The 13,534-nt window shown below is 47.8% G+C and overlaps 1 protein-coding gene across 1 annotated transcript; it reads right to left on the reverse strand.

The window, feature by feature from the left end:
- Positions 1–1,684: 1,684 nt before the first annotated feature.
- Positions 1,685–10,747, reverse strand: LOC121003371 (small nuclear ribonucleoprotein-associated protein B'). Its single transcript, XM_040435152.1, has 7 exons — positions 10,623–10,747; positions 5,430–5,581; positions 4,201–4,312; positions 3,962–4,114; positions 2,378–2,519; positions 2,085–2,210; positions 1,685–1,833 (listed from the first exon to the last, which is right to left on the reverse strand). Exons 1-7 carry the CDS (start codon positions 10,623–10,625, stop codon positions 1,796–1,798), a joined length of 726 nt encoding a protein of 241 aa, XP_040291086.1. The 5' UTR covers positions 10,626–10,747; the 3' UTR covers positions 1,685–1,795.
- Between the last annotated feature and the right edge of the window lie 2,787 nt (positions 10,748–13,534).

The raw sequence follows: 13,534 nt of genomic DNA on the forward strand, positions 1-13,534 counted from the left end.
GGAATGGAAAGAATATATTTGTATGCAAGAGGCCTTAGAATGTATTGGCTCTGATGAGCTGAAGTTATTGCGCAATAACTTCATAAATTAATTTGTACTGTAAAAAAACATTTCCCAAACTCTGGTTCGGTTCCAAGTGGTACCTTAATTTGTGAAGTTCTTGCAAAAGCAATAACTTCAGCTCATTGGAGCCAATACATTCTAATACAGTACAGAGCTCCTGCTACGTACAGTGTTAGAACAAACGTTTATGCGAATTGACTTTGGATGTTTTATCTGAAGTCAATTCGCTCATCCCTAGTTCTGATGTTATCAAGCAATGAGGGACACTTCAGAAATCAGCCTGTCCATTAATTATTTTATTTTTTTATTAACAGAAGAAACCGTACATAGATATATACTTTCTTGATACATGTAAAAGTACAAATCTTTCTAGCGATCCCCTATTTCTTCTGCCAGCACTGAGATTAAGACTGATTTTGCCCCTTAGGTCTTTTATTTCCCGTAATAAAGCTTCCGGTTTCGGGGAACGCTGTCATAAAGCTAATTTTTACTCTCCTTGGTGAGGACTTATTTGCTGTAATATTTTGCCAAGCTTGGGAGAGGCGACCCCCACCTGAAGCCTGGCGTCATTGCTGAGATGTGTTTCAAGACTGAGGTTTGGACTTAAACAGACCTTTTGATTTATTTCTTCTCCAAGCCGAGGTTTTCCTTCAGTCCCTAGCCTCCTCCTCTTCCTCGCTAAATTGAAACTGCTTTCTTTGTTTGGAAAAAGATGGTACTGGAAACCCTTTCTTGTCAGAGGCTTTGACCAATATCTCATCCAGTGCAGGACCAACTAGAAAATTACCCTCACAAGGAAGGATGCACAATTTGGATTTTGATGCAATGTCCCCTTTAACCATAGGGATCTTCTGGCAGAATTGGACAAGGCGATGCTCTGGCTGACAGTCAACGCGTCAACCAATGTGTATGAAATATAATCAACTGCCTTCCGCATAGTAGGGATTGCTTCCAGCAGTTCTTTCAGGGGTTTACTAGCTATATGCGATTCTAACTACCCCAACCAAACCTTAAGGCCTCATGCACACAACAGTTGTGTGTTTTGCGGTCTGCAAGTTGCAGAACGGCACGGACAGCCATTGATATAACTGGCCATTCTTGTCCGCAAAACAGACAATAGGACAGGTTATATTTGTTTTGCAGACCACGGAACGGAGCAACGTATGCGGACTGCACAAGTGCTGTCCGCATCTTTTTTGGCCCCATTCAAGTGAATGAGTCCGCATCCAAGCCGCAAAAACTGCGGCTCGGATGCGGACCAAAACAACGGTCGTGTGCATGACGCCTAAAGGGTTTCTGTCACTAGAATTTTTAGTATTAAACTGACTGACATTAGCCATGTGCTAATGTCAGCTGCACCCAACTCTTACTTTTATAATATGTAAATGAGCCTCTAGGAGCAGGGGGGCGTTGCTCCTGCACCTAGAGGCTCCCGTCTCCCACCTCAAGTCACGCCTTCCAAATGTTGATCGACAGGGCCAGGCCTGTGGAAATCTCACGCCGTGAAGCAAAGGATTTGGCATCAGTTTAAGCATTTCAGAAATAGACTTCTCCATGCCTTTTTTAAACTAATCTTAAGGACCCCAATCGATTCCACTCAGATTTGGGAATAGAGACTGAACAGAGTTACTATTTACTTGTTTATTAAAAACTCAATTTACATAGAAAATAAAAAAGTTACAAAACATTTAACCAGAACAGTCCCATCATGTAGGTAAGGAAGCAGCAACGATCAGGGCCTGGTTGGCCTCATGCCTGGAGGTGGTGGACCTGGCAAGAGAGTAGAATTTAATTCAGTATGAAAAGATTAGATGCATACTAACTACATAGTTACCCTAGAAGTATTGCCCAAATTCATTTCTTAATATATTATGTTTTCAGTGGAAACGGATTAGACAAATTAGAGGTCCTTTAACCAGACACCTGCAGCAGTTTTAGGTCATGTGGTTTGCTTGGTCTTTATGCTTAGATTTTCATTCATGCCAACTATATTTATGCTGTACCATACCATAAAATCTTACCTCTCATTCCTGGAGGTGGTGGTCTCATGCCTGGAGGTGGCATTCCCATAGGGCCTCCCCTGCCTGGGGGCATGCCCATGGGTGGACCCATTGGTGGTCTCATGCCTGGAGGGGGTCCCATCATGCCTACAATTAAACAGATAAGCGAGTAAAACCCAAGATGGACATGCAATAGGTTTTTGAGGCAGAAGAGATCTCAGTGTAATCCTGCTAAGTATTCATCAGAATAGTCAGACTGAGGATTTTCATCATTGATCTAACCCCCCACAAAACAAAGTTAAACAGCTCTGTACCTGGGGGTGGTGCTCCTCTGCCCATTGGTGGTAGCGGGCCTCCACGGCCTCCTGCAGCATACTGTGTTGGGGCACCGGCTATACTTGCTGTGGCAGCAGCTGCTGCAGCAGCGACATTACCACGACTTTGAGGTGTCATCACCTGTAGAACAGATGACAATGTAAACCGATGAAAAACAAAGAACAGATTTACAATATAGAGAAGTGAATTCCACCGATAAATATTATATGGGGTTTGAGATCGTATTGATTGCCTATCAGAGATGCAAGGAGTCCAACCCCCAGTCCCATAGTATAGTCCATAAATTAGCTGTTTGAGGAAGCCATGCACCCAAGGCCCTGGTGAGCGGAGCACCACAGCCTCAGTTTACTAAGCACAGCACTGTCCACTGGATAGCAACTGCTTGGTATTGCAGCTCAGCCCCATTTTGAATGAGTCAGAGCCACTGCAAAGCAACATCACATGGCCCAGGAAGAGGCCCAAAAGGTCATAAAACGCTGAGGCCTCTCCATACAGTCGGACCCCTGCAAATCTCATACTGATTACCTATCCTGAGAATAGGCAATGAATATCAAATTCCTAAAGAACCCCCTTTAACCCCTTAACGCAAAATGTCATGCATGTATGGCCAGGAATTCTGTGCTAGAACGCATTCCGCAGTACATGAACGGCAGGCTGACTGGGCAGGTGCAGAAGCTGTGCCTGCCCGATCACTGCAGGGGTCCGGCAATCCCTGATAGCCAGGCCCCTGCTGTATGCACAACACTGTTTACAGCCATGCCGGCAAACCAACCGCTTCTATGCCACGGTCAGCGACATAGAAGTGGTTTGTGGCGGGTGAAGGAGCGCACCGGGTCCCCACGCTGCTGTGGTGGGGACCCGATGGGTGACAAGGCAGCCCAATGCCTTACACGGCATGGGGACCTGCCTTCTACGGGGGCCGAGGAGATAACCATGACTCAGGTGGCCGTGACTCTTTCAGGCAGTCTGCAATGATTGTGATGTTGGTTCTCGGCAACCACTTACTTTTAACTTATAAATGACCGACCGCTGAAATCAACTCCTGTCACTCCTTTATTCTGCCATTAGTACGGGCAGCATAAAGTTGATGACAGGTGTAAGAAAAAAAAAAAAAAGGATACATTAGGTATTGCCCTGTCCGTAACAACCTGCTCTATAAAAATAGATGACCCAACCCCTCAGGTAAAAATCCTTGTCACCTTATATCACAAAAAGTGTAATAGCAAGCGATTAAAAAGTCATATGCACCCCAAAAATCATACTAATCAAACAGTCATCTCATCCCGCAAAAATGATACCCTAAAACAATTGCTCAAAAGAGCACTGCGCTGGAGCATGTGCAACTGCAGCAAAAGGGCTCATTTTAGTCACCATGATCAACCCCACCAAGCAACATACCTGATCAGGCTGATCACTGACAGACGCTCTTCAAGAATGTGTGTCACTGACCTCATGGACAAACATTAGCTAAATCAATCCATACGCCTATAATGCTGAAACATGCAGGTAGATCCGCAGCCAAATACCTACTATAGAGATCTTATTTTGCAACATAGGATTACCTGTTGAGATGGGCCTCCCACGCCCCTCACTGGTCCGGCTAAACCAGCAGGTGCTTGCGGCATCGGAGCACCAGCAGGAACACCTCTGCCAGCTGCCCGGCCGACTCCTGGACCTCCAGCAGCTCCAGCCAACGGTACCCTTGCAATACCAGTCTGAATAAAGAGAAGTTAAATGTTAACATTCAGAGTTGGAAAACCTTTTGGCACGCTGGTTGTATACTGTCAAACTAAAGTCTCACATCTTTAGGTGGTGGGCCTTCAACCGTCATGGAAACCAAGTTCTCTCCACGGAGTAAGACCAGACCCAGTACCCGCTTCTCTTCACGTTCTGGCTGTTTGGAATTCTTGGGCCTAAAAAGAAAGCAAGAACAGATGTAATGGGTTAATCAGTAAACGATGAGTGAAGGCTGCAACCTTAACTTAGAGAAACACACAGGCCAAAACAGGTTAATGGCATAGAGTTTATAAAACGCCCATTTACTTTACACTGGGGTTAGACGCGACACAAGGAAGATACATGCCCGACACTGGAGAAGCACTGTAATCTATTAATGCTGTACTGTCCCTGTGTGTATATTGGTTACGTAGAGAACCCAACCACCACTGAGACGGGCAGGATAATGGTTGCTTGGATGCTTTATTTGGGTCCACAGCACTACAAGCGAGTAGTTGGCCAAAATAAAGTGTCTGGTGAATTTGGAAAAGGAGACACAGGAACAGAGGACCCCTGACTTAAAAAAATGATGGGTGCTTTGGATCAATACATTTGGACAGCATCAAGAGAATTAGTGAGACTGTTTGGGCTTAAAGGGGTTTTTCTAGGATTACAGCCATTTTACCCGTTGAAAAACTCCCTGGCGCTCCAGCGATCTTCCAGTGCCTGGTCTGTTTTCTTTCAATGACTGGCCCCAGCAGCTACATGCCAACACTGAGGCCATTAATTGGCCACAGCAGGGAACGCGACTATACGCCAGCCAGGAGTAAACAGACCGTGGACAGGAAGTTCACCAAATGGAGCCCGGGCACCGGCGAGTACAAACTTTTAAATCGGGTACCACATACTCCAGGGGTTGGCTAAAGCAATAACTCTGGAAAACCCCTTTAATATAGCATACGGGCTCTGACACTGCTGGGTCTGTAGCTCTAGGCTCGGTGGTCAGAAGGTCTGCTGTATTGTGGAGTTCATCATATTTATCAGAAGGATTTACATCTTCACTACAGCGCATGTTCTAGACAAGATGTGTATAAACTGCTCATCTGGTTTGGGCTGGAGAGGTTTCCAAAATTAATATGGATTCAAGGACTTCATGGACATTTCAGACTACTGAAAACCAGAGCATTTTGATTCATTGCTGGTCATTTCAGGGGGAGGGGAGCAGATCTTTTCAATGTGAATACATCTGATAAAAATAGTCAAACTGTAAGGCGCTGCTCCAGCCGTGACTTGTGCTCCCAGCTCCGCACTTACTTGATCTTTCTGAACTCGTCACAGTCACACAGGATGAGGTTCATATGCTTGTCAAAAGCTTTGAAGGTTCCTATAAAGATGCGGCCATCCTGAAGAATGCAGCGCATCCTGAAGTCAATGTGCTGCAGCATCTTGCTGCTCTTCCCCACCGTCTAAAAGAAAAGACGAAAGACCAAATTAGGATCCGGGAAACTAAAGAGACGACAAGGACATCACTTAGACTGGGGACTGGGCCCCTGGTGAGCGGGATCACTCCATCAGTGGAGCTCAGCCACGGTACAATACCAGACATCCCGTGGTGACTGCTGCAGTTTCTCCAGTGGAAATTCTGCTGTGGATTTGACCTTAAAGGGGTTGTCGGTTTTACCGATATTATCGGCCGATATTAAGGATTGAGTTATCAGCATCGGCATCTATTTTGACGATATACCGATAACGTATTGGGAACACAGAACGTGCTGCTCTCCGTGTTCCCACCGCAGCACAGGGGAGAAGGAAGCAGTGTCTCCCTCCCCCCTGTGCTGCTGCTGCCAATTAGAGGAGAGGACAAGAGGGGCTGTGGCCACCGCTCCACCAATGAAGATAAGTCTTTCATTAATTCATATACAGGAGGCGGGAGCTGGCTGCAGAATCACATAGCCAGCTCCCGACCTCTATGAGCGGTAGCTGCGATCTGCGGTAGTTAACCCCTCAGGTGCCGCGGATCGCAGCTACCGCTCATAGAGGTCGGGAGCCGGCTATGTGATTCTGCAGCCAGCTCCCGCCTCCTGTATATGAATTAATGAAAGACTTATCTTCATTGGTGGCGCAGTGCACCCCCCCAAGCCCCCCAGTATTAATCATTGGTGGCGCAGTGCGCCCCCCACCCCCAGTATTAATCATTGGTGGCAGTGGCCGCAGTGGCCACAGGGTCCCCTCCCTCCCCCCCCCTCCGATCGGAGCCCCAGCAGTGTAATCCTGGGGCTCCGATCGGTTACCATGGCAGCCAGGACGCTATTAAAGCCCTGGTTGCCATGTTCAGCTCCCTGCTGTGTGCACAAAGCACAGAGCAGCAGGGACAGTGTGAGATCCTATTCACCCTGATAGAGATCTATCAGGGTGAATAGGACAAGGGTTCTAGTCCCTAAGGGGGCTAAAAGTTTGTAAAATAAATATATATAAATATATATATATATATATATAAAAATATATAAGTATACATGAAAAAGAAAGATTTACAAAAAAAAAAAACACACGTTAACAATAAACATTAATTTTTAGCAGATTTGTGTAGGAATTTTTTTTTCTCCAAAAATGAAAATTCCCAGAATATTGGTATAAATTATCGGCTATCGGCCTGAAAGTTCACAAATTATCGGTATCGGCCCTAAAAAAAAAAAATCAATATTGGTCGATCCCTACGTATAATGGCCTGAAATACCAAGTTAATGGGTAATCACCTGTTTTCTCCAGTTTCTTCGAGCCTTGCGCTTCAATCCTCCCTTTGCTGATGTGATCTTGGCTGCAGCAGTGAGGTTCTGTGTACAAGTCACTGCTGCAGCCAAATGCTGGCATCAGCAGTGCAAGGGATGTCTCCACTGAGGCCAGCGATTGCTGATCTGTGCATACAGTTCACCGCTGCAGCGTGGACCAGAGCGCAGGAAGAAAACAAGAACACGACTATCAATTTCATTATTTTAGGACGGTTACAGTTTTTATATAACTGACAACCCCTTTAAGGTGGAAATCCAGAGCAGAACGCTACAGTATTTCTGCACTACAGATAGGGTTCAGTTTAATCAGCTTTAAACTTCTCGCCTCACCAGCTGGCTGGTAATATACAGCTGTCTGAAACTATATGTCCTGTGCCTTTAACCCAAACCTGCGGCCACTGGCGAGGGCTTATTACAATGGGGTAAGCCATCGCTGGCAGCGCCCATCCTGCCCCTGTATATGTTAGGCTCTATTCCCATGTTTAAACTAAGCTTGATGATTGCGCCAAGAAACCTCACAGTACGTACATTGAACCCATAGAGCACCCATCTAACCGATGTATCCTATTGGCATATGCCAGGGTGGTAGCAGTTAACATACTTTTCTGCTGTACTACAGCCTCCGACTGGTGGTCTGGAAATCCAGTGACTATCCAAGAGACGGCTCCAGCATAGTGTGCACAGAGCCTTACATTGATAAACTGCTGGCACTGTAAACTGTGGAAACGCCTTGACCAATAGAGCTAACTAGAGACGTAACACCGGGCCTTAGGATAAGCCATCAATATCAGAACATTGCGCCCCATACGCTCAAGAGGCCATGACAGCAATGCTCCCATTTAAAGGGGTTCCCCCAAAATATAAACACAGGAGGGGATAAGTATCTGATCATTGGGGGATTGATGAGCCTGGCTGACTGAAGCGGTGGTCAGGCATGCACACTGCCGTTCCTGGAGATGACAAAGTACAGCACTCATCTCCTGCAGCTCCATGGAGGATTAAAGGGGTATTCCCATCTAGGACATTGGGGAATATCACTAGGATATGCCTCTAAAGTCTGATAAGTGCAAGTCCCACCACTAAGCCGCACCTATATTTTAACGGGAGGCCGCAAAGTGCAGGAAGGCGCACCGCACACCCGCCCTCCATTCATTCATTCATTCCTTTGGGAACTCCCAAAACTACTGAGCCATTTCTGTTGAAGTGACTGGAGCGGTGACCGCACTTGCATGCATTTCTAGGGAACGCCTGAAAATAAGTGAGCGCGCCACTCTGCTGTTCTCAGCAGTCTCAGAAATGGACGACGGCTGTGGGTGCGCCATCTTGCACTTTCCGGGCTCTGTTCCAAGTATAGGTGCTGCTCCCAGAGGTGGGACCTGCACCTATCAGACATTAGGGGTAAGGCTGAAACAATTACTCGATTGTCGACTTACTCAAAAAAAAAAAAAAAAAAAACTCAATGCAAATTTTGGGCATCAAGGATTAGTTTGCGTCATGTGACCACGGAGCGGGAGTGAAGCGATTGCTATTACTCACCGCTCCTGCAATGTCCTTTGACTGCTTGTGTACTCCGATCATGGCAGGGTCCCCCTCTCGCCTTCAAGTGCAATGTTCAGTACCGGAGAGCGGGCAGTTACACGGACACCTAGGCTGTAATCCTCACAGTGCACAGGACTGCTCAGGCTCACAGCAAGGACCCGGCATGGGAAACCATCTCAAAGCCAGTCCATCAGGCGGCCAGTGACACCAGCTCAGTGTTGTTCCTCCATTGGTGCCCGAGATGAAGAGCAGAAAACGTGCCCTGCCGCAGCCAGAAGAGTGCGGGGTCTGGTTAGACGGAACTCCGCTTAAGAAATGCCACCAGGTGACTGGCGCGTTCTTGTACGACAATGAACGGGATGTTGCTGTTCATGGCTGGTTAGGTCTGGTTGTAATGTACCAGCGGGGCCACTAGGCTGGCATGTATCAGGGCCCCTAGTAGCGACCAAAATGGTCACCAACGCGACTTAGAATTGCTAAATGGCGACAAGACTTGAGTCTTTTCGCCTAGACCCTCCGCTGCTCTGCCTCTCACACACAAACGGAACTGACATGGGACGCGCTGCTGTCAGCACAGGGGAGAAGGAGGCAGTCCACCCCCCTGTGCCACCAATGGGCTGATAGCAGGGAGGATGGGAAGGGGTGTGGCCACCGCACCACCAATGAATATCATTTATGCTTAATACAAACGCAGGCTGCGCTGTGGGTGCCGGACACATCCCATACCCGGCACCCAGCCTCTATGACTGCGCGCTGCGATCCGCTGCCTGCGTTTGTATTACGCATAAACTATATTCATTGGTGGCACAGTGCACCGAACCCCCACCCCCCCCTATAATCATTGGTGGCAGTTCCGATCGGAGCCCCAGCAGTGTAAGCCTGGAGCTCCGATCGGTTACCATGGCAGCCAAGACGCTATTGAAGGCCTGGCTGCCATGGTAACATCCCTGATGCTGTGTGCACAAAGCACAGGGCATCAGGGAGAGTGTGAGGTCCTACTCACCCTGATAGAGATCTATCAAGGTGAATAGGACAAGGGATGAAAAATCCCAGGTTCTAGCCCATAAGGGGGAAATAGTTCTTAAATAAATAAAAAAAATATTAAGTTTAAATCACCCCCTTGCCCAATTTTACATAGAATATATAAATTCAAAAATTAAATCATGCATGTGTAGGGAAGGAAGGTGGCACCATCCTGCGGAGGAGACCGGGGCTCAGGCTGAGAGCCATGGTGTCCGGACCCAAGCGCTCTGCTTGCAAGTCACAGGCTGCTAAGCTGGTCTCCTGGAGAAGGCAAGCAATATGGCAACACGAGTATGACAAGTACAGCCCTGCATGTGGTACGCCTCACTCAGCATTTTCCATGCACTGTCCTTAGTGCCCTATTGTTTCTGGTCAGTAGTTGTAGAGGTGCCCGGTATTATGGTGTACCAGCTAGATGTTGCCTACCTGAGGGCAGCAGAACACCTAGTGACCCCCGAACCTGTTGGCAGCACCAGTGAGTGTCCATGCTGACCTCCTCATCGCCCAGTATTCGGGTACATTCACACCTCCGGATTTATTGGCCCACTAATTGCCGGACAGGTGCGGACCCATTCATTACTGCAGCCCTAATCGGGGGCATATCCTAGCTATAAGCCCCCAATTTTAGGATGGAACCACCACCACAGGAGCAGCACGCTTCCCCACTAATCCATTCATTAAGGGGTCTCAGGACCCTCATTCCAGCGATCACTGGTGGTCCCCACAGTCAGTCCTCCAATCTGGATCTACATCTTGGGACAACCACTTTAAAGGGGACCTGTAACCTCGGATATCATTTCCAGCGACCTGAAACTACTAGTAACATAACTTCTAGCAGGAATAATAGAGGAGCAGCACAACAGTCACGAGTTGCTCTAGAATTACGCATATCCGTCAATACTTAGCAGGCGCCAAAGTGCACCCGTCCCCATGACTGAGGGCCCCAGTGGGGGAGGAGCGGGCACCGCCGGCGGCACCACTGTACCAAGCACAGTTCAGGGGCCACTGATATGTCTACAGCAGGGATGGAGGCCGCCGGCAGCCATTAACACTCGAGGCAGGCTCCGGTGAAGCCGGTCCCCCGTGAGCTCCTCACACAGGAAATACAAGCGCCCTCCTGCCCGCAAACCCCCATTACACCAGCCCGGCCCATACTCACCATGGCTGCAACGAGGATGTCGCGGATGCGCGGACGATAGGGGTGATGAAAAAAATTGCGCCAGAAAGACGCTCTCCAAACGGCGCTCTTTATACCGGAAGTTGTGCTGCAGCCGGAAGCTTCTCGTTGAATATACGTACAGTAGAGAGGTAATGAATACTACTTCCGGAAGAGCGCCCTCTGCCGGCAGCCGAGTGTATGGCAGGCATAGGAGAGACTCGCTTCTCAGAAGTGCATGCACATTGGGAATGTTAAAGGGATTGTCCAGTTTCATCTAAATAAAGTTTAAGGGGCTTCTCCTAAATGTGCAGGATCTTGGCAAGAAGCAGGGAAGGTTGTAAACTGGCCCAAAAATTTGCTTTAAAGGGATTGATCATCTTTGGGTCCACACCACTGGGTTCCAGCTCTTTTGGTCCCCCGCCACTGCTTTTCTCCAGTCTCCACATGTCAACATCCAATGACTGGCCCCAGCAGTGATGTGTCCCCCATGTGTCACGTCATCTGTAGAGGAACCTGGCTACACTTTCTCTACAGCGCCTCTAAAGGAGAAATGAAGAATTACTCAGTTCCCAGTGAAATCACTGAGTTGTTCAAGTAAAGCATGGAGGCGTTGGGTCCTCCAGAGTAAGGGTCCTTTCACACGAGCGTGACGGATTGGCTCCGGATGCGTTCAGTGAAACTCGCACCATTTTGCAAGCAAGTTCAGTCAGTTTTGTCTGCGATTGCGTTCAGCTGTTCAGTTTTTTCCACGCAGGTGCAATGCGTTTTCATGCGTTTTTCATGCGTGTAAACTGAAGGTTTACAAATAACATCTCTTAGCAACCATCAGTGAAAAACACATTGCATTCGCACCTGCTTCCGGATGTAATGCGTTTTTCACTGAAGCCCAATTTCACTTCTATGGGGCCAGGGCTGCGTGAAAAACGCTAAATATAGAACATGCTGTGTTTTTTCACGCAACGCAGAACTGATGCGTGAAAAAACCGCTCATGTACACAGACCCATTGAAATGAATGGGTCAGGATTCAGTGAATTCACGTCACGCATTGCACCCGGGCGAAAAACTCGCTCATGTGAAAGGGGCCTAAGAGACACTTCTTGTAGCCCCTCTCCATTCTGGCTAATAGATGAGGGTCCTGAATGGGGGACCCCACACTATTACCTCCAGGTTCCCCAGGGCATATCAAGATGTTACCACGTAGTGCAGGTGGGAGCTACAGCACAGACTGTTGACTATGTGGGGATTGACTACTGGCTGCACTGAATGAGATACAATGGAGGACAGTGGGCCTGTTACCGTGCTGCCCCCCGCAGTCAGGGCCCTTACCTCATTCATGCCCCTGTCACACAGCATTAATGGAGAATAGAGAGGCGCCAGCACTGAGAGCTCCAGTAAACTGTTCCATCGTGTCTTAATGATATCTGATGCTGGGAAAGCAGAACACCCAATATGGCCGCCACTGCTTCTCATACAGGGGTTGTCCCCCAGCTTTCACAGACTCCTGACCAGTCAATGTGTCTCGCTGTATAATGATAGAGCTGTAGAGCCCTGACATCAAGTCCTGTGCAGTCTGCTAAGGTCAGAAATACATTTTTTGTGGCGCTGATAGGGGCCCCTAACACATCTCTTGCCATACTGTATTAATTAGGCTCTGTATACATTACATACTTACCGTCGGACTATACGGGCACACAGAGGGGTGCTCTATTAGGCACTAAATATGGGGGGCTTTCCAGACATCCCAACCTGCAAAAACTCATTTCAGGGAGTTTTTTTTTTTTTTTCTTTCACGAACTTTTTATTACATTTTCCAAACATATGCAGTATCTGCACACTTTGCTCTATGGTGTGGAGGACTGGGCTCATTACCCTGCCCCAAATTATCATATTTATGTATATGATTAAAGGGATTCTGTCACCACCTATAAGCCCTGTGAGCTAAACATCTGCTCATGTCCAGGGCAGCATTCTGATTTCTAAGGTGGCCTTATAAAAGCTATTTGTGGCTTTATTCTGCGGAAAAACAGGTTTTACTAACCTGTCAATCATTGAATTAAGGTGCCCAAGCAGGGGAGGTCTGTGGATGCATGGTGCCCGGCCGCACCCATCGCCGTTCGTGCCCAGCGCCGCCTTCTACTCCTCAGTGCCGCCTCTTCCTCCCTCCCCCTCCTCCCGCTTTGAGATCCCGTGCATGCGCACATGCTCAGCCTGATGCGCCGTTGCGGACTGCTGGCATCGGCTTCTTCTTGCACTGTGCGCACGCGCCGAGAAGGGGACACTGCTACAGGTTGCCGGAAAGGTTTACTGCGAGTAAACTAGAGATGGGAAGTTCGGATCTTTCACATGAATCGGTTCATTTGAATCAGTTCATTCAAATGAACCGATTCATGAATCGAATCTTCAGTTCATTCGCTGAGCTGACAAGAAGCAAGTGAACAGAAGCTTAGGTTGCGCAATGCGCATGCGCGGATGCATCCATTCACTTGCTGACTCGCTGAGTCGGCTCTTGGTCTGAGTCAGGAAGTTTATTCTTTAAAACCCTGTGTGTAATTATCTACCCCACTGTAGGAAAAAAAAAAAGCATCCAGGGGGTGTGAATTTAACACTGGGGTAAAAAATAGAATTAAAATGGAGGGTTAAATGTGTAAATGTATTAAAAAAAAATACATCTCTCAATAGTTCTATAGCTACTGAATGAGACAGAAGAAGGGATGCCTTTAACATATAAATCTCCTTGAGAAGCCAATTTGACCCTAAAGGGTTAATTCAACCTGTAATGTAAACTCTGTCCTGTCACTTCTCTTATCTCTGCTCTGCTATCAGCAAACCTTTCCAGGATATATTGTTTCACATGTGGGTGTCAGGGAGCCGCTATCTAATAGCGGGAGACTCCCTGAACCTCCGGGAGACT

Source organism: Bufo bufo, chromosome 6 (assembly GCF_905171765.1).
Source record: "Bufo bufo chromosome 6, aBufBuf1.1, whole genome shotgun sequence".
In the NCBI taxonomy this organism is placed as follows: Eukaryota; Metazoa; Chordata; class Amphibia; order Anura; family Bufonidae; genus Bufo; species Bufo bufo.

Excerpts from the sequence above, each read along its gene's own strand:
- LOC121003371 (XM_040435152.1), bottom strand. Across the intron at positions 4,115-4,200 it reads AAGGCCCACCACCTAAAGAT|ACTGGTATTGCAAGGGTACC; the intron begins GTGAGACTTTAG and ends CTCTTTATTCAG. Across the intron at positions 2,520-3,961 it reads TGGGAGGCCCATCTCAACAG|GTGATGACACCTCAAAGTCG; the intron begins GTAATCCTATGT and ends TCTGTTCTACAG.